At 35.2% G+C, this 22,163-nt stretch overlaps 1 protein-coding gene across 7 annotated transcripts in view; it reads left to right on the forward strand.

Annotated features, from left to right (window-relative positions):
• The window catches only part of PPHLN1 (periphilin 1), a 144,444-nt gene that overhangs the window by 15,241 nt on the left and 107,040 nt on the right, over positions 1 to 22,163 (forward strand). For 4 of the 7 annotated variants that reach the window (XM_082665326.1, XM_082665328.1, XM_082665329.1 and 1 more), the window contains 2 exons: positions 10,503 to 10,667; positions 13,308 to 13,369. In XM_082665326.1, the coding sequence (XP_082521452.1) occupies positions 10,503 to 10,667; positions 13,308 to 13,369 (227 nt within the window). The remainder of the gene's footprint in view (positions 1 to 10,502; positions 10,668 to 13,307; positions 13,370 to 22,163) is intronic. The other 3 variants (XM_082665330.1, XM_082665331.1, XM_082665332.1) reach the window with 1 other exon arrangement.

Raw genomic sequence — 22,163 nt, forward strand, 5'->3', positions numbered from 1 at the left:
GGTTTGTTTTACCTTTTTTTTTTAAAATTAATTTATTTATTTGTTTTTATTTTTGGCTGTATTGGGTCTTCATTGCTGTGTGCGGGCTTTCTCTAGTTGCAGTGAGCAGGGGCTACTCTTCGTTGAGTTGTGCGGGCTTCTCATTGTCGTGGCTTCTCTTGTTGCAGAGCACGGGCTCTAGGCACGCAGGCTTCAGTAGTTGTGGCACCTGGGCTCAAGTGGCTCATGGGCTCTAGAGTGCAGGCTCAGTAGTTGTGGTGCACGGGCTTAGTTGCTCTGCGACATGTGCGATCTTCCTGGGCCAGGGATCGAACCCGTGTCCCCTGCATTGGCAGGCCGATTCTTAACCACTGCCCCACCAGGGAAGCCGTACTTTGTTTTTGATTTTGGGGGTTTGCCTTTTTTTTTTCTTTTCTAATTAGATTTTTTTTTTAATGTAACACTTTTACATGGCTCCAAATTATAAAATAAGGTAATTTAGAGAGGGGATGACTTACTTTAAATGGAAATTTATTGTAACCATCTATTTAACTAGTACCTACTTACTATAAGTGAGGTATATATCAACTTCCTAATCTTCAAAACAATTCTGAGTGTTAATGGTACATTTCTAGAATGTAGTAGAGTGTTTTAGAAGCCTTAAAATGTAGACAGAGATTTATATACAGAAATATAATTTCAGAGAACAATGGGAAATGCTCATGATAAAATCATGGGGAAAGTTATGACATAAAACTTTTAAGACACCATTCTGCATTATGTGTGCATGCTGTGTTATATGATAGAACACACTGCAGTGGGAGTTGGCTTAAAGAGCTGTTAAAACTGGAAGTTGAGGGACCTGCCCAGAGGTTATTGCTTATCAAGGAAGCTGGCTTAAATATGCTGGGGGAGGAGTGAGTTTTAAGATGGGAATAATCAGTTTATCAGTGTCATAAAGACCAATAAGTAGGGCCCTCTCTATCATTGTCTGTGTGAGAATGGATTTGAGAGCGCTCATAGCTAACAGCCTTTATTTTTCTCTCAAGTAAGTGGTGGCAAGATCATCTATTGAAAGTGGAGGAGATAGAGGGAGACTTGAGGCCATTGAAGCCATTGTAGGTATCTCCTGACTAGAGATGTTTAAAAAGACTGTTGCTGAGGGGCTGTAAGCTTATGTACCTTAAATTTTATAGGGGCACCGATCTGCAGGATTGTGTACTTTATTATCTAAGTAGCCCAGGTTGGGAGTAGAGAAAGCAAGTTGTATTGATTTAAGATTCCAAAATGAATGGTGGATCCAGGGAGATAAGGATATTGAAGAATTATTGAGGCGATATATGGAATGGGCTGATTAGGAAAGGGAATAAGGCTATGAGAGGGACAATGGATTGAAAGAAGTAAGGGGTTGAGGGACAGGAAAGGCTTAATGAGGTTGAAAACCAGGGTATGGTGGAAAGATAAGCAATCAGTATTTTGGAATGTAGAGTTTCCAAGATGGAACAGTTCTGGGTGACTGAAGTTCAGTATATGGTGGTGGGAATGAGGGTGGATGAAGGTTATTGGAGTTGAGGTCAACAAAACTTTGAGGTTAGATTTTGGATCAGTAATCTAGATTAGGGGCTATCAGTCCTCACTGTACATTACCTAGAGGGCTCTTAAATACCAGTGAATGGTCCCTAGATAATTAAGTCATAATCTCTGTGGATAAGATCTGGACAATAGTGTTGTTTAAAAGTTCATCAGGTGATTCCTGTATGCAGAGTTAAGAAAGTCAGATTGTAGCTGAACACTGAAGTTGCTGATGATGACAGTTGAGGTAAAGATGACAGGTGAGGGAAGTCCTCAATGAATGAGGATATTGTAGTAAAATTTAAACAAACCCAAACGTTTTCATTTTATACCTTTTGTGTGTGTGTAAAAGTGAAACAGAGGCAATTTTCATAATTTTCATCAGTGGTAAGCAGATAGGGAGGTATGTTTTTACCACAAGTGCCCTTAAAATCAGACTAGATGTACTCAACTGTAAGTGCCTAAAGGTAAATCTCACTTCCTTAAGTTCTCTGGCTGCTAGGTTTCTCCTAGATGGGGAGGAGCCCAGACTGCTTTTCTCCTTCTGGAGCGTGGAATGTGCCCAGAACTTGTCCAAGTTCATTCCTCTGGTCTCTCTTCTTTTAATTCCATTAGATTGGTCTCTCCAACCGCCCCCCCACCAATCAACTTCTGTTACTTTATAAATCCTTTTGTATTCCCACATCCCCCCTCCACAAGACTCAAGACACTACATTTTTCTGGTGAACTTGGTCTTATTATGGTTAGTAATTTAAAGCCTTCCTTTCCTTTCGATATGTTATACCCCTTTGATGGCTCTTGGAAAATTATCCCTTTGCTTTTTATGTTACACCTACATTTTAGTTAAAAAAGCATAGGTTCTTAACCTTTTCTGTGCCATGATCCCTTTAGCAGTGTTGTGAAACCTATGGATCTCTTCCTAGAATAGCATTTTTTCTTTTTTTTTTTTTTTCCGGTACGCGGGCCTCTCACTGTTGTGGCCTCTCCCGTTGCGGAGCACAGGCTCCAGACGCGCAGGCTCAGCGGCCATGGCTCACGGGCCCAGCCGCTCCGCGGCATGTGAGATCCTCCCAGACCGGGGCACGATCCTGTGTCCCCCGCATCGGCAGGCGGACTCTCAACCACTGCGCCACCAGGGAAGCCCTAGAATAGCATTTTTAAAACTGTAAAATAAAATACACAGAATTAAAGGAGACCACTTATATTTGAATATAATTATAAAACTATTAGAAACCAAATTTGTGATATAGTAATATATACTTCTTTTAGTAGGTCATTAGCTATCAAACAAGAAGTAGTGGTGGGGATTTCATTGCTGTGTTTTCAAAGGAGTGATGAGTGTAAATGATACTTTGAGGTATCTGCAACAGCTATAACATGAACATAAAAATATCTGTGATTTCTGTTAGTGGTGAAGCCACAGATGCTGCTTTTGCTGTTGTGTTGTTTGTCGCCTACTTTTAGGTGAAAAAGTAATTTTTTATTCACATCTGATTTCAGGGACCGACAGAATTCTTGGGTTAAAGTGTTTAAGTGACACTGGAACTAGAAATGTAAATCACTAAAGTTGTAATTCTGACTTTGGATCTAATAAAAACATAATAAAAAGTTTAAAAATACTTGTTTACAAAGCAGAGATCATCTAATGTTATTTTAAAAAGTATATTGGTGTATGACATTGATATGTACAAGAATGTTCCCAAGCAGCATTATTCATAAGAACTCCAAACTGGCAACAATCCAAGTGTCCAACAGCATGGATAAATTAATTGTGCAGTTATACAGCAATGAGAAAGAATGGACTGCTTGCCATATGCAACAGCAATACTGGAAGAAAGAAGAGTGTGTCCTGTATGATGCCTTTTATACAAAGTTTCAAAACAGGCAGAACTAGCCAGGAAAGAGGTTACTTTTGGGAGACAGACAAAGAGCACAGGAAGGCTTTTGCCATGCTGGGAGTGTTCAGTTTCTTGATCTGGGTGGTAGTTACACAGTGTGATTACCTTGTGAAAATTTATCCAGAAATACATTTACGGTTTGTACACTTTTTTATGTGGCTGTCATACCTAAATAAAACTTTACCTAAAAGTTTGAAAGGACAGAATATATATATTTTTCTAAATGTAAAACTTTAGCTAGTTCTTCATAAAGTGAGAACCCACTCTCATTAGTGTCTGGGATAGACAAAGTTAATGTTCTATTTTATTTTGTATGTTTGGGTTCTGTTCTCTAACAACAAACAATTTTACTGCATTTCTCTTTTTTTTTTCTTACTGTTCCCTTTGTCCCATTCATTTCCAGTTCTGATACATCAGAAATGTGTTTGAGAAACTATTGCTATGACATAAAGTATGACATCAAATAGGGACTCTAGAAGGTACCTACTACACTAGTATGACCTCAGTTATAAAGCAACTATTTTGTGAGCTTCTAGCTTTGATAAACCTGGAAGGCAATTGGACACATGTATTTTGGTGCTGATGTTAAATTACACTTAATTTGAGTATTGGAAAGCTTATCCTCAGTGTACAACTTGACAAATATATCAATTATTATTTTAGCACTTTAGAGCATTTAAAAGTTATTTCTGTGTCAATAATAAGTTACTTTTAAGGTGCTTCACATAAATTTTTATTTAGTCTTAAACTTGGGTAGATAAATAGGAGACTTAAGCTCAAAGAAGTATACTACACAGAATCTGCATGTAAACATACACATTCCTTTGTTGGGAGGACATTGATTGTCACCCAACATCTACATTTAACTTCTAGATGTCTGTAAGGCCTTTACTTTTAATTTTTTAATTTTATTTTTAAAAATATTTATTTACTTATTTGGCTGTGCCAGGATAAATAAAGTTGCAGCATGCAGGATCTTTAGTTGTGGCATCTTTAGTTGCGGCATGTGGGATCTTTAATTGCGGCACACAGGATTTAGTTCCCTGACGAGGGATTGAACCTGGGCCCCCTGCGTTGGGAGCGTGGAGTCTTAACCACTGGACCACCAGGGAAGTCCCTGTAAGGTCTTTATTTTTAAAACCATGCTTTTTACTTTTTAATCTGTAATTTCTGTGAGCTTGGTTATATGATTTTGTAGCCTTTTTCAAGTTTTGTAACAATGGCTTTTAGATACCAGTAAATTTCCAGTTGTGGAAGTCCGCCTTGTTAGCTTGATAGGGAACAGATAGGTAATGTGGAACATTTTAATGAAGTTGCAACATAAAATGTCCATTTTCCATTGGCTTCTTTCAGATTTTTAGAGATGTTTTTAAACTTTTTCCAAACTTTTTAAAGTTTGGAAACTAGGATCAAAACACTAGCAGCTTATATTTGGGGCACTGTAATGTAACTGGGACTGAAGCAGTCCTATCTGCTTCTACCTGCCTTCTTCTGTTCCTTTAACAAATGCATATTAAGTAAAGATTTTCTAATCTTGGTAGCAGTAAGAATTGTAAAGCCTGAGGGTAGTGATGAGCAGCAACATTTTTAAAAAATTTTATTTTTGGGGAGTTCCCTGGCAGTCCAGTGGTTAGGACTTGGAGCGTTCACTGCCATGGCCCGGGTTCAAACCCTGGTCGGGGAACTAAGATCCCGCAAGCTGTGTTGTGCGGCCAAAAAAAATTTTTCTTTAAAAAATTTTTCTGTCACATATAATTAGTTTTGAGTTACATAATTAGGTTTTATAATTAAGTAATTACATAACAATATTTATTTCCTTGGGTTAGTTGAATGTATCTCCTCTTCTTGTCATTGGTTATTTCCCTCCTGGAGACTCTAGCCAATCAGAAATCAAGTTTTTAGTGAATTCAGAACATGAGTTTGTTAATTTCTAAGGTCTTATAGATAATATATGGGACATATATTTGTTCCATATATTCTCATATTTAAATGTACCCAAGATAAAATCAGACATCTGTTTTTAATCCGACTTGAAATAAATAATCAAGTCTACTTCATTTAGCAATTCAGTTATATACATATTCCAGATACTGTTGCTTAAAGTATATTAATGTGGAAATATTCCTTTTCTTCCCACTCTTATTTCATGAAACACTTTTATTAAAAGTGTGCACATGCATAATTTAATTCTTTTTATGCCCCGCATTTTACTGTTTTACCTAGTCAGTGTTCCTGTAAATTTACCCATGTAAATAAAACTTTTTTCAGTATTTTATTATGAAAGTTTTCAAACCTACAGCAAAGTTGAATTTTATAGTGAACATCCATTTACTCATCATTTAGATTCAACTGTTAACATTTAACTGAACTTGTTTTATCATGTCTTTATCCATCTGTCTGTCCTTTATGCATACACTTAATCCATCAAATTTTGGGGATGCATTTCAAAGTAAACTGTGGACAACAGTACACTTTACATTACCTACCTAAACATGTATATCGTTACCTAAAGTGCAATGTTTTTTTTTTACAGTTTACTTGAAATGTGAAAATTACATACGTGAAATACAAAATCTTAAGTGTTCATTTGCTGATGTTCGTTTGTGTAGAGCTGCCCTAGGAGGTGTTTAATTTTTTTGGCTGGCAGAATTGCATGAACTTAACTTTATTTTTGTTGTCACTATTTCCAGAGAGATATGACCAATTCTTGGCTACATTCTGTAATATGTCCTAATTTTCTTTTTTTTTTTTAAATTATCTTATTTCATTTATTTTTGGCTGCATTGGGTCTTCGTTGCTATGCGTGGGCTTTCTCTAGTTGTGGCGAGTGGGGGCTACTCTTCGTTGTGGTGCACAGCCTTCTCATTGTGGTGGCTTCTCTTGTGGAGCACGGGCTCTAGGCACGCGGGCTTCAGTAGTTGTGGCATGTGGGCTCAGTAGTTGTGGCTCGCAGACTTTAGAGCGCAGGCTCAGTAGTTGTGGCGCACGGGCTTAGTTGCTCCGCGACATGTGGGATCTTCCCGGACCAGGGCTTGAACCCGTGCCCCCTGCATTGGCAGGCTGATTCTTAACCACTGCACCAGGGAAGTCCTATCCTAATTTTCTGGGGCAGTTCCAGTTTCAGATATTTGACCCATTATTCCCGAAAGCCATTGAAATGACCCAGAAAAATCAATATTTCATTGAAAATTCAGTGAGTGAATTAAACCAATAAGTGCTACAATACAGAGACATGTCATAAAACATGAAGGATCAGAGTGAGGAAACCTCAGGCTTTTGAAAGCAGAAGTCCACCAGCCTGGTGGGTAATCAAATTTTTTAGTTAGGTGTGGTACTTTTCTAGTAAAAAGCATGTGATGCCAACAGGAGCGTAAAATTGAGATAGCAAAGTGGAATATATATTATGTATGTGGTGCTTGCTGTGTGCCAAGTACTGTTCCAGGTGCTGGGAATAGAGCAGTGAATAAGACCAAAGTTTCTGTGCCCATGAAACTTGCATTCATACTAAGTTGATTGTGTCAGGAAATAATGGCATTGAATAGTTACATGTACCATTGTACTTAGTTACTTTGTTGGTAGGTTAATGTTTTAGTTGTTTTTGACTTTTTATAAGGGTGAAAGTTAAGTATATGAAAGTAAACAAAATGATGTAATGAACTCCCAAGGACAAATCATTCAAATGGTAATTATCAACTCATGGTCAATGTTGTTTTGTCTATGCCTTCACCACTTTCCTCCCTCTTAGATTATTTTGAAGTAAATCCAAAAAGCCTTATTTCAAATGAAAATATTTCAGTATGTGTTCCTAAAAGATAAAGATGCTTAAGGGGGTGCTTATATATTAAAATTTTTATTTTAAATAAAATGTTTTTGTGTTAAAATGAGTGCAAAATATATTTTAAGGACAATGGAAAATAAATGTTTTTAAAGAAATGTAATCCTCATAATCTGTACCCAGTTAGTAATGAGACTAAACATTAGTATGGGAAATTTGATGTAATTTATATATTGAATCAAAGAAAACATCAAACTTGGTGCTTTTACTTAACTAAAATGAAAGTGTTTTTCATAACAGGTAGTTATATTAAATTGGAATTTATAGAAAATGAAGAAATAATTCGTTGTTTTGCAACAAGACACAATCACCATTTCAGATTTCAAAATTGCAAAACTAATTTGATATGTATCTTAATCTGATCAGATTTCTATTAGCACAAGCAAACTGTGAATAGTACATATTTCAGAAATGCAGACAGCTTGTGGTAGGAATTGTCTCGTCTCTAAGGTAATGACAATTACAAAAGTGTAAAAAACATAGAACTATAACTTTTCAAAAAAATGGTTAAGTTTATATACATGTTTTTGCTTTCTACGTCCTGCCAGAGTGGATAAATGATTAGGTAAAATGGGTTTTCAAATTTATTGTTTTTTTTTAATGAACTACATATACTTTTTATTTTTGGTCTGACTGATCATACCATTAACACTAACTTTGGAGAAGCAAATCCGATGGATCCATCTGCATTTTAAATAATAGAAATGTTTCTATTCCATTGAGTTTATTTTTTAATTAATTGAAAATGATCCTGTTGTCCTTAAAAACCCTCTATAACATATTCTTCATAAGTCATAATTTTTATTTCTGGTTTATGTATTATGGTGCCATTGTTTTCCAAAACATTTCTAAAAAGGAGGTTCCAAACATTAGTATCTGAAGCCTTGTGTACTTCCATTAGCATTTAGGAAGGAAAATTACATATTTATAGCTTAATGTAAGATTTGTACAAGAATTTCAAACAGTGGTGGTATTTCCATTCAGATCTGGCTTTGTAAGTAATATAAAATACTGTTTGAACTTTCTTAATAATATAAGCTTTTGAAAGAGAAATTCTGAAATCTTTGCCTCTCATCATGGATTTTATCGGAAAGAAAAAAATTCTTGAATGGTATATCTGGATGAGCTGTGAACTCTCTGAAAATACAGTCTTGCTTTGTCACAGACTCCTACAGTCATCTTCGTTTCCTTAAATCTTTTCATAGAATGAGGGAATTTTCTTTAAAATTAGATGCCTACAGAGCAGAGATGGTATAATGTTACTTACATTTGAAGACTTTCGCAAAACATAAAGAAAATGCCAGTTTCATCTTCATTGCTAGATGTAAGAACTGTCATTAGGAGACTTTTTCTTTTGCTGATTAACAAGTTTGGAATGATTATTTTCATTTGTATTATTTTGTAGAAACAATTTGTTAAATATATAACTAAATGTGACTTGAGTTTTACTTCTTTGAAAGTTTTACCATATACATTTTAAAATCCTGAAATAACTTTGTAGTAATTTGGGGGAGTTGAACACAGAAACAGGCTGCTTGGTAAAGTAATAAGCTGTCTATTAATAGAAGCATTTAGGTGTATATGCTCACCCCGCCATCCCTTCACCAAAGCATGTACAAACAAGGGTATTGTGGAGTGGAATTTTGTGGTTTCTTGAAACTGGAGATATCAATGATTCTAATTTTATGTATAATAAATTTTGAAATAGAAAATGCTATAAATTGTAATGTTAATTTTGGCTTAATGCCAATTTTTTTTAAGAAACTCAGTATTTGTTTAGATTTAATTGAAATCTCTGTGAAAGATAGTGTTTAAAGAAAGAGTCAATAAATTCATTTGTGTACTATATTTTATGTAATCATACAGAATATATATTACAATCTAATGTCTAACATACTAAAGAAGGAAACCAAGTTGTATCCCCATGGAAAAAAATTAGGTGGGTCATTTTAACTGTCAAATAGATATGAACTATTGATTTTATTTTTTCCTAGCACATTGACAAATTTCCTACCCATCGGGAAATTTGAATTGGATGTAATTATTTATGTCTGAATAGTTGTAGTTATTAATGCTAAGAAGTAATGTAAGGAAATAGACACTTTGAGGAATTTAGTGTTTCACTTAGACTTGCAAAAATAGTAATCAAAATAGCAAACATTTTTTGAGCACTTAGTGTGTCCTGCTATGCTAAATGTTTTACAATTTGGTTTTTATTTAAACCTTACAACTCCATGAGTTAGGTACTAATATTAATTTTGCAGATAATGAAACTGAGACTTAAGGTGGTAAAATAACCAGCCCCGAACATTGGGCATTATATTTTGGTTTTTCATTTTGTCAAATTAGTTAACTGATATTGATCATATCGTATACTTAGATAGCTTGCCAGTTTCTTTCACATATACCTCATCTGATATTGATAAACATAGCAAGATTGCTTAAGACCAGATTGTTTACAGATACATGTTCTGTAGCTCTCCAGTTCTTCTTGTTGATAATCATTTTTGTTTAGTTATTTTACAGCAGCTTCTTGTCTAAGACAGGTGTTCTCCCTCTGTCCAGTTTCCCAACTCCCACTAAGAATCCGTTCAGCTGCTAAAACTTTAAAACATTAACGTATTACTTTGAAAATTAGTTCAAATTTTATAATGAGTTTTATTTTGCTTCAAAACTCGTGATGTCAAAGTCTCTCCTCTCTCTAGTGCTGCTGGAGAAATGGCAAAATGTTTTCTCTAGATCTTTCTAGCTCAGTATTACCTCCCTGTTTGCTGTTGGTTATGTGTAAAAATCTTATATTTCTTCTGAACAGTACTTCAAACACAGTAGACCAAAGATGTGTGCTATCTTAAATGGTTTTACTTATAAAATTCCTAGACAGTTAGGGATTAGAGCTACTGTAACATTCTCACTTTTGTAGTTTATTTTTTATTAAAACAATAATATTGTACTTTTTCTTTTACTTATGATTGGTTTTTTGCATTGCTGCATGTTACTTTAAACACCTGGCTTTCTTCATTGAACAGTTTTATTTCCTTTAATTCATGTGAAGACCTTACTATTAGTTATATTCATGTTATTTCATTAATGCATTTTTGTTTGTTTATACATTTACTCTATTTGATTAAGGATAAGAACTCCTGTGCTTTTTTAAAAACCTTTCCAAAACCAAATAGAGAAGTTAGTGATTTTTATATATTTCTTTTTGTCTGTTTTAGGATGGCTACCGTAGAGTAGTTAATATTGTGCCAAAGAAACCACCACTGCTAGACAGACCTGGTGAAGGAAGCTACAGTAGATATTACAGTCATGTTGGTTACCGAGAATATGACGAGGGCCGCAGTTTTTCTCATGATCGAAGAAGTGGTCCACCTCACAGAGGAGTATGTAAATTTCCCCCATGTACTAATTGTTATTTTTTATAAGTTTAAAAAATCATGTAATTTTTGGAATTTATGGGACTGGCCATGAAGGCAGTTGAATAAACACTTCCTGCTTGATGCTCTGTTGACTTGCCTGCTGGAGCTGTCAAATGGGAACTGGTAGTCAAGAATCTTGGGGTGCTGGACAAAGTGGGTAAGCCCTCTGGATAGCTCTATCTAAATTACATTAATTCCAACTAGCCTGCTTTTTTATCCCCTAAATTGGCAAGGATTTGCAGAACCAGATAAAGGTAATCTTATCTATTGCTTTTGTATTCAATAAGTGATAACCAGGTAGTTATCTTTTACTAGATGTGCCCACTTACAGTTACTTTATTTTTATCATGATGAAATGCTGTGGGTAAGGTTGGGTTAAGGTTGTTGAGACTCAGTCTCATTTTTGTTATTATTAAAGTCTACTTCCTAACTCAGATTAGAAAGCCCTCAAAACATTGCCTTTCCTATAATAAGCACTTTTAAAGTGTTAGCCATTATTGCTATTATTATTATGTTTTTTCTCTTGATCATCTTTAGTAATCTAGAAGTATATATTTAATGTTGCAATAACCTGTTATTGAACTTGATTAAACTATTCCTTGATGCACTTCCTTTGACCTAGCTTGCATGTTTATAACATTCCTTTGCTAAACCATTTTCCTACATTTTCTCCTTCCCTTCTATATAATGTTGTAATTAACAGTACATATTCAGACATTGCTTATGATAAATTTGACCTCACAGTAGCCATTGGAATTAGTTTCCTTACTTTACACCTGAGGAAATGGAACTAAGGTGATTTACCCAAGATAAGTATGTATGGGAGTTTAGTTCTTTTACTACCACATCATCGTGACCCTTGACAATTCTAAAGTGGCAGTGAGACTATTCAATATTTTCTTGTGTTTGTTTTTAAGTTTGGGGTGTTACAGCTTCCTTACTTCTCAATAGAATTGATTTTTATTTTGTTCAATTTTAAATGTCATGCTGTTCCTTTAGGAAGAAGGGTTTGGTATTGAAAAGTAAATACTATGTGTTATCTCTGTTTTAGAAATACTGGATTTTGCCATCAGAACCATTCTTCCAGGTAGTCTCAAGGAGAAACAGTTTGGCCTTTGCATAAACAGTTGTTATCCCTCTTAGGAAAACCCTGTGGCCATTTAGTATAGACAGGGAATTTTGGATTCATTGGACCAATTTGCATTTGAAGCCGTATGGACAAGATTTTTTTCTAAAACCTTGCAGCATAATAGTGCCTCGATAATATTTTTTACTATTGTTGTTACAAATTGTGTTTATTCATACTTGACACATTTTCTCTTTAAATTTTCTTCAAACAAACAAGCAGGCCCACTTGAGATCCTTAGGATTCTCATGATGCTAATTCTTACCTAGGGTTCAGTTAGTATAAAACAAACTGCTTACTTGATCCAATATTCTATTATAGCTATTGAGTTTTTTCTTTTGTTTGTTAATAGTTTAATGTCGGGAAGGAAAATGATAAATACATTTTACTTCTGTAAGAATAGAGTACATGATGCTGAAGAGGAGGATGAAGATAGTATTTATTTTAGGTGAATCAGTGTTTCTGATTGTAGGTAATGCACATGTTACAGTTGTCCCTCGATATCAGGGGATTGGTTCCAGGACCCACCAGGATACCAAAACCTGAGGTTGCTCAAGTCCCTTATATAAAATGGCATAGTATTTGCATATAACCTATGCATATCTTCCATATACTTTAAATCGTCTCTAGATTATTTATAATACCTAATACAACATAGTGCTATGTAAATAGTGGCTGGCATGCAGCAAATTTAAGTTTTGCTTTTTGGAACTTTCTAGAATTCCCTCTTCCTCAGTATTTTTGAGCCGATGCAGAACCAGTGGGTATGGATGGCTGATTGTACATTGTTCTTTGTATAATTTTAAAGTAATTGAGTATGGATTACCATGTGGTTCTTTTATATGTATCTTTTCCAAATTTGTTTTAGAGGACAAAGTGTGCTTTCTTTGATTAATTTTAAACTTAGTGCCACATCTTGTTCTAATATAGCTTATCAGTAAGTGTTGATTTCTTATTATATTGTTTCCAGTTGTGGTTTTTAATGGGAGGTAGGTTGAGAAAAGGAAACTTGAACAAGAAGAGTGGAAAAGTGACAAGTTCTTCATTGGGCTTGAATATGAAAATTGCTGAGCAAACTTGACAGAGGAAGAATAAAATGAAAGGTTGAGAAATGTGTGCTTGGCTAAATTTAAATTGAACCTTTGTTCTCGAACAGACTTTCTATGTTGTGAATACTGGCATGTGCTTTTGGTAATAAGGCTGTTTGGGCCTACCAAAGAAATACTTTACGTATTTTAATAGAGATAAATGGTACCACAGGTTCTCAGTCTACCAAATTAGTTGTTGAAATGGATGGCTTGCGGTATCCTTTTTACTTTTTTATGCCTTTGAAGCTCAGAGAAATTTAGAAAGGTGTCTTTGCCCTCATATTATTTTGGTCTTAGAGACTAGTTTCCAGTAATTCTGTTAGATACATATATACCCTCCCTGACCAAAATAATGTAAATGAATATCTAAGTAACGTTTTTCTGTTATAGGATGACTCTGGCTATCGGTGGACAAGAGATGATCATTCTGCAAGCCGACAGCCTGAATACAGGTAAAAAGATAAAAATAACATAATTACTTTGATATTTGCCTCACTGAGATGTCTGCTATTGAAATCTAACCTCAAGGCACATCAATGAAATATTTAATAGGATTTAAAAATTTGAAAGCAACTAGCATTATATTCTTTTTGTGACTGTGTAATATATTAATGGCACTAATAGCTAGCGTTCTGTATCTCTTGGTATTTTGTAATTGACAGTAAAAATATATATTTAAAAATATTTAAACTCTTGTTATATTCTTCTCTAATTATTTAATTATTCTTAATGAGTCATGTGGATTATAAGGTATGTATTTGCTTAATTAGAAAATAAGGCATTTTTTCCAGGAGTATCCTTCTTGAAAACATTTGAGTCATTACAAATTGTCTCCTATTAAAAAGCATCTCTCAGTTGCTTTATCTTGATCAATTAAGTTCTGTTGGGAAAATGCATTTTTGAAGGACCTCGATCATTGTTAGCTTTGGTTACTTAATAGAGGCATTTGATAGAATAGTTAAAAAAAAGATGGACATTTTTAACCAGGTTGATAGTTGTTTTTTTAAATGATTTCACTTTGGTAGTGTTGGGAGTTGTAAAAGCAGCCTTTTAAAGATCTCTTATAGACTGTCAGACAAGAACCCCAAACTCATGGAGAATGGCAAGGAGTAACTGCCACAGCTCCATAGGTGCCAGAAGTAGACAGCTGGATTCAGTGGATAAGGGCAGTTAATTACTCATAGCACAGCAGACAGAAGGGGCATCAGCATGGCAGTATTGGTTTCCTGCCCCCAGGTCCCACAGGGTGATGTGATTGGCAGAGATGGTGGCTATGCATTGCAGCTAAGGAACCCAGAGTTAAGTGATAGGTACCTTTTGTTGCAATCAGGAAGCAAGCCAGTCCTTTCCCAGGGAGTAAGCAGTCACATGGTAATTATGCTGTGGTCACCCTGACCTGTTGAACTGTCTCTTGACCAGTTACAGAAACTCTTCAGTATCACTGGATGGTTAGGTCTTTCAGTTTGGTATGTATGGCAGGCATGTACAAGGACGTTCAGAACTCATGGCAGACTGCCTCTCTCAAAAGAAGCAACAGAGATAATAGATGCTGAAAAATACTTTGATAAAATGTAACACTCAGTAATTATAAAAACTGTCAGCCAGCTAGGAATAGAAGAGAATTTCCTTTATTTGATAGGCATTTGCTATACTGAATGGTAAAGTTAGAAGCATTCTCCTTAAAACCAGAACAAAGCAATAATGCCTGTTTTCACTGCTTCTATTCATTATGGTAATGGTGGTCTCAACACCTTCAGTAAGACAAGAAAAATGAAGGTTAAGGGTTAGAATGAAAGAAACAAAACTATTTACAGATTGTATAATTATCTATGCAGAAAATCCAAAGGAGTCTATAAACTATAGAACTACTAGGATATTAGCAAAGTTCAGTATAATAAAATCAACTATCAGCAGCATAAATTAGACAACGTAATTTAAAAATACTATAGCAGGGACTTCCCTGGTGGCGCAGTGGTTTAGAATCTGCCTGCCAATGCAGGGGATACAGGTTTAAGCCCTGGTCCAGGAAGATCCCACATGCCACGGAGCAGCTAAGCCCATTCGCCACAACTACTGAGCCTGCGCTCTAGAGCCCGCAAACCACAACTACTGAGCCTGCATGCCACAACTACTGAAGCCCGCACGCCTAGAGCCTGTGCTCTGCAACAAGAGAAGCCACCGCAATGAGAAGTCCACGCACCTCAACGAAGAGTAGCCCTGGCTCGCTGCAACTACAGAAAACTCATGCGCAGCAACGAAGACCCAACGCAGCCTATATATATATATATGTATATATAAAAATTAATTAATTAATTACAAAAATACTATAGTATGAAAACTATAAGGAGTAATAAGAATAAATTTAACTGAAGTGTGTGAGACCTATTTGGATGAAATTACAAGTCATTTCTAAGGAACATTTTAAAGTCCTGAGTAAAAGGAGCAGCACAGCATCCTTGGCTATGAAGAGACAGTATCACAAATATGTCATTTCTCTTCAGATTCAGGTGTGAATTCAATGTGGTTCCAGTCTAAATTCCAGGATTTTTTTTTTTTTTTGCATAGAAGTTGGCAAACTGATTCTAAAATTAATATGAAGAGTGAGGGGCCAAATAGCAAAAAATAGTATTGAAAAACGTGTGAAGACTGAATATGCCATATATCAAAACTTATTAAAGCTGTAGTAATGTAAACAGTGAAACAGAATAGGGAATCTGGAAGCAAACCTAGATATTGAAAAACATGTGAAGACTGAATATGCCATATATCAGAATTTATTAAAGCTGTAGTAATGTAAACAGTGAAATAGAATAGGGAATCTGGAAGCAAACCTAGATATTGAAAAACATGTGAAGACTGAATATGCCATATATCAAAACTTATTAAAGCTGTAGTAATGTAAACAGTGAAATAGAATAGGGAATCTGGAAGCAAACCTAGATATGTCGAGGAATTTAGGATATTAGTAGTATTAAAAATCAAATGGGGAAAGAATGAACTTTTTAATAAATAGTACTGGGACAAACTGCTATCCACTTGGGGGAAAAAAATGTGAAATTGGAAGCCTGGCATGTCAACATAAATAATCTGATATAATAGAGACCTGAATATGAAAAGCAAAATTAAAAAAAAAAAAACACAGCTTTTGGTTAGATTAGCTAATGGTTTATATTTCTCCCTAAATAAACAGCTCTTTTGTTTTTTGAAACAGCTCTTGGATTATTTTAATTCTGTTGTTTTTCATTGTTTAAAATAAGAGTTTCTGTTTTTATCTTTTTTCTTTTTGTCTTTTTTAGCATTTTTTCCCTGTGCCTGTGTATAATTTTACATAAATGAAATAAAATCATATATGTGACTCCTCAGTCTTAACAGCTATATTAACAGCTTGGTGTATATTCTACTTTTCTCCATATTCATAGGCATTTGGGGTATTTGATTTTTGTTAATGAGATCATGTTACACACACTTTTCTCTAAGTTGCTTTTCTCCTTCAGAGGCTTATGAAAATCCCTCCGAGTTATTTGGTTTACCTTTAATTTGAATGTTTTTAGTGACCAAGTAATGTTCCATTTTGTGGCTATACCAAATAATTTAGTTGTTCACCTATTGATGAATATTCACGCTGTTTCCAATACAAAACAGTGCTGCAATAAATCTGAGTACATAATATCTTTAAGAAACAATACTTTGGTTTCTATGGGATAGATTGCCAAAAGTGGAGTTTCTGGGTCAAAGGGCATATATATTTTAAATTTTAATAGATGTTTCCAGTTTGCTTTCTAAAAGCCTAAAACACTTATGCTTTCATTTTAAAAATCTAATATTTTAATTCAAGTTTAATTTGTTTTTCTTTTTTTTCTTTTCTTTTTTTTTTGCGGTACGCGGGCCTCTCACTGTTGTGGCCTCTCCCGTTGCAGAGCACAGGCTCCGGACGCGCAGGCTCAGTGGCCATGGCTCACGGGCCCAGCCACTGAGCTGCATGTGGGATCTTCCCGGACTGGGGCATGAACCCGTGTCCCCTGCATCGGCAGGCGGACTCTCAACCACTGTGCCACCAGGGAAGCCCTGTTTTTCTTTTTTATTTCTCATTGGTGAAGCAGTTTTTATTTTATATTTTTAAAATTTTTATTGGAGTATAATTGATTTACAATGTTGTGTTAGTTTCAGGTGTACAGCAAAGTGAATCAATTATACATATATCCACTTTTTTTTTTTTTCAGATTCTTTCCCCATATAGGCCATTACAGAGTATTGAACAGAGTTCCCTGTGCTATAACAGCAGGTTATTATTTATCTGTTTTATATATAGTATTGTAAATGTCAATCCCAACCTCCCAGTTTAACCCCACCCCCCGTCCACTGGTAACCATAAGTTTGTTTTCTACATCCGTGACTTTACTTCTGTTTTGTAAATAAGTTTATTTGTACCCTTTTTATAGACTCCACATATAAGATTTAGATTCCACAAATATGATATTTGTCTTTCTGTGTCTGACTTACTTCACTCAGTATGACAGTCTCTAGGTTCATCCATGTTGCTGCAGATGGCATTATTTTGTTCTTTTTTATGGCTGAGTAATATTCCATTGTATGTATATGTACTATATCTTCTTTACCCATTCCTCTGTTGATGGACATTTAGGTTGCTTCCATGTCCTGGCTATTGTAAATAGCGCTGCAGTGAACATTGGAGTGCATGTATCTTTTCGAGTTATGGTTTTCTCTGTGTATATGCCCAGGAGTGGGATTGCTGAGTCATATGGTAGTTCTATTTTTAGTTTTTTAAGGAACCTCCATACTGTTCTCCATAGTGGCTATACCAGTTTACATTCCTGCCAGCAGTGTAGGAAGATTCCCTTTTCTCCACATCCTCTCCGCATTTATTGTTTGTAGATGTTTTTGTTGATGGCCATTCTTACCCTTGTGAAGTGTTTTTCTTATTTATTAACATAAGTAAAGTTTTGAAATTTCCTGTAAGCATTGTAACTGTATCCCACTGATTCAGATATGTAGCAATTTTATACTGATTCTGACATAGTATATTCTAGTTATTCTGTGATCAGAGAATGTTGCCTGTATTCTTACTCTACTGTTTGAAATTCATTGATCATTAGTTGATCAGTTTCCTTATCTGTACCATGAGCATTAAAATAAGATATTTTCTTCTTGAATTTTTTCTGGATATATACATGCATTTCAGTGTTCATAGAAGCACTATTTATAATAGCCGGGACATGGAAGCAACCCAAGTGCCCATCAACAGACGAATGAATTAAGAAGACATGGTGTATATATATATATATATATATATATATATATATATATATATATATATACAATAGAATATTACTGAACTATAAAAAAAAGAATGAAATACTGCCATTTGCAGCAACATGGATGGACCTAGAGAATATTATGCTAGGTGAAATAAGTCAGAGAAAGACAAGTGCTGTATCACTTAAATGTGGTAACTAACAAATAATACAAAGGAATGTATATACAAAACAGAAACAGATTCACTGTTATAGAAAACAAACTGGTTACCTAAAGGGAGAGGGAAGGTGGAAGGGACAAATTAGAGGTATGGGATTAACAGATACAAACTACTGTGTATCAGTATAAAACAGATAAAAAACAACTATATACTGGGTTGGCCAAAAGGTTTGTTCGGTTTTTTTCCGTAAGATGGCTCTAGTAGAACTTAGTTGTCTTTAACTTCATTTGAAACAATTTTGTTAGATTGTATGTGACCGCTGTCATATCAGCGTGCATTAAAAAAAAAAAGACATCAAAATTGGTGAATTTTTATGTAGCCATTTTAATACTGAAGATGGAAGAAAAAAAGCAACATTTTTGGCATATTATACTTTATTATTTCAAGAAAGGTGAAAACGCAACTGAAACGCAAAAAAGATTTATGCAGTATATGGAGAAGGTGCTGTGACTGATTGAACATGTCAAAAGTGGTTTGGGAAGTTTCGTGTTTGAGATTTCTCGCTGGACGATGCTCCACTCGCGGGTAGACCATTTGAAGTTGATAGCGATCAAATTGAGACATTAATTGAGAACAATCAACATTATACCACATGGGAGATAGCCGACATACTCAAAATATCCTAATCAAGCATTTAAAATCAATTGCACCAGCTTGGCTATGTTAATCACTTTGATATTTGGGTTCCACATAAGCAAAACGAAAAAAACCTCCTTGACCATATTTCCACATGCGATTCTCTACTTAAACGTAATGAAAACGTTCTGTTTTTAAAACAAATTGTGTCGGGCAATGAAAAGTGGATACTGTACAACAATGTGGAGCAAGAGATCGTGGGGCAAGTGAAATGAACCACCACCAACCACACCAAAGGCCAGTCTTCATCAAAGAAGGTGATGTTGTGTATATGGTGGGATTATGAGCTCCTTCTGGAAAACCAAACGATTAATTCCAACAAGTACTACTCCCAGTTAGATCAACTGAAAGCAGCACTTGACAAAAAGCATCTGGAATTAGTCAACAGAAAATGCATAACCTTCCATCAGGATAACACAAGAACGCATGTTTCTTTAATGACCAAGCAAAAACTTACAGTTTGGCTGGGAAGTTCTGATTCATCTGCCATATTCACCAGACGTTGCACCTTCAGATTTCCATTTATTTTGGTCTTTACAAAATTCTCTTAATGGACAAAATTTCAGTTCCCTGGAAGACTGTAAAAGGCACCTGGAACAGTTCTTTGCTCAAAAAGATAAAAAGTGTTGGGAAGATGGAATTATGAAGTTGCCTGAAAAATGGCGGAAGGTAATGAAACAAAAAGGTGAATACGTTGTTCAATAAAGTTCTTGGTGAAAATGAAAAATGTGTCTTTTATTTTTACTTAAAAACAGAAGGCACTTTTTGGCCAGCCCAATACTATATAGCATAGGGAATTATACCCATTATCTTGAAGTAACCTGTAATGGAATATAAACTGCAAAAATACTGTATCACTATGCTGCACAGCTGAAACTAACACAATATTGTAAATCAACTATACTTCAACTTTAAAAAAGGATTAAGTGATTTTACACATACAATGCATATTTTACCATGCCTGTCGCATAGTAATCATTTAATAAATGTTAACTTTTCAGGGTATAGAGTTAATTCTATATGGTGTATTCATTCATTTGGTAAGTGTTTACCAAACACTTACATAGTGTTTACTATGTCAGGTACTCTTCTAGCCTCTGGAGACAATAAGCTCCTACTTTCACGAGGCCTACATTTTACTATAGATTATAGATAGTAACAGATAAAAAAAAAGCATAATTTTTATGAAGAAAAATAAAACAGCGTAGTGGAGTGGAAAGTGCTTCTACTTCAGCACCTTCCCGTACCTTCACTTGATGTCTGGATGTCTTCAGTAACATTTCACATTTTACACTATCACCAAAACTATAGCTTTTGCTGGCTGGCATCTTTCTGGAGCTTCTACCTAAAAGACTTTGTGAGTGGAAAATAACTGTTGTTCTAGGGGGAAAAAATTACTGCATTGTAAACCAGACAAAGAGAGTAGTTGTGTATTTTTGTAAGAGAATAATGCTCTGAGCAATTAGGAGAACGATGCTAGTCAGTGTTTTTGTTTTTGTCAGTGGGGTATACATAATAATTCCTTATTGTGGGAAGGAAATATTAGAATATTTAAAATATTTTATTTGAAACAGTTTTTAAAATTTAAAAAAGTTGCAAGAATAATTCAAAGAATTCCTGTAATCCTTCACCAGAGACCCCATTAATGTCTCCAACACTGCCCCAGTAATGCACTTTATAGCAAAAAGATCTATCTGACCTCATGGGTCATGTTTTTGTAGACTTCCTTAATCTGGAACAGTTTCTCAGTCTTTCCTTGATTTTTATGCATGTTTTTGGCAAAATGAATACAGGACAGACATTTTATAGAATGTTTCTCAATTTGGGTTTTTCTATTGTTTCTTCGTGATTAGATCCAGGTTATGCATTTTTTTCTGATGCAGTTTCTGAAGTGATGCTGTCTTCTTTGTATTGCATCCTGTTAGGTTGCACATGCTGTTGATTTGTCCCCTTATTAGTATTGTTGTCTTTTATCACTTGATTAAGATGGGGCCTGTGAAATTTCTTCACTGTGAAGTTAGCCTTCTCCCTTAAAGTTAGTGTTTGTGGGGAGATACTTTGAAAGTATGTGATTATGCCATTCTTCATCCCACTTTCACCCCCTAGTTTTAGCATACATTGATGTTTCTTGCCTGAATTAATTATTAATGAGATGCTTTTAAATGGGTGATTCTGTAATTAGGTGCTTCTTTCTATATTTATTATGCAGGCATTCTGTTGTGAGAAGAGCTTTCTCTTCTCTCCACCAGCCCCTTTAAAAAACAAACAAAACTTTGTTCTTTGTGGTATAATCTGTTGCCACTATTATTTTGATGCCCAAATTTGGCCAGTGTGAATCCCTTCAAAGTAACTTCTGTGTTTTTTTTAAAAAAATATTTTGTTGTGGTAGAATATATATGACATAAAATATGCCATTGTAACCATTTTCAGTTATACAATTCACTGGCATTAATTACATTTACAGTGTTGTACAACCATCTCCACTATTTCCAAAACTTTTTTTTTTTTTTTTTTTTTTTGCGGTATGCGGGCCTCTCACTGTTGCGGAGCTGCGGACGCACAGGCTCAACGGCCATGCCTCACGGGCCTAGCCGCTCCACGGCATGTGGGATCTTCCCGGACTGGGGTACGAACCCATGTCCCCTGCATCGGCAGGCGGACTCTCAACCACTGCGCCACCAGAGAAGCCCTGGATAAGTCCACTTTTGATGTACAAAATTTTTAAATTTGATAAAATCTAATGTATCTATTTTTCCTTTTGTTGCTAATGTTTTTGTGTCATGTAAGAATTTATTGCCAAATTAAGATCACCTGTGTTGTTTTGACTTATCCACCTCATTTTTTGATTATTTCTGCTGAAAGATGTTCATGGTCCTTTTTATACTTTCCCTGCCCTGACCCTAAAATCAGCAATTTCTCTAAGGAACACAGGTTCTCTTTAGTGGAGAGTGGTTTTTTATAACCAAGATCTGGACACTAGGTGCGTGCATGTATGCACGTGCACACACACACACACACACACACACACACACACACACACACACCCCTTTACGTCTGTATTTATTTTTATACAGTATTTACATATATGAGTTCATGGCAGTATCTTTTCCATATTT

Source organism: Grampus griseus (genome assembly GCF_964374135.1).
Source record: "Grampus griseus genome assembly, chromosome: 11".
NCBI classification, from domain to species: domain Eukaryota; kingdom Metazoa; phylum Chordata; class Mammalia; order Artiodactyla; family Delphinidae; genus Grampus; species Grampus griseus.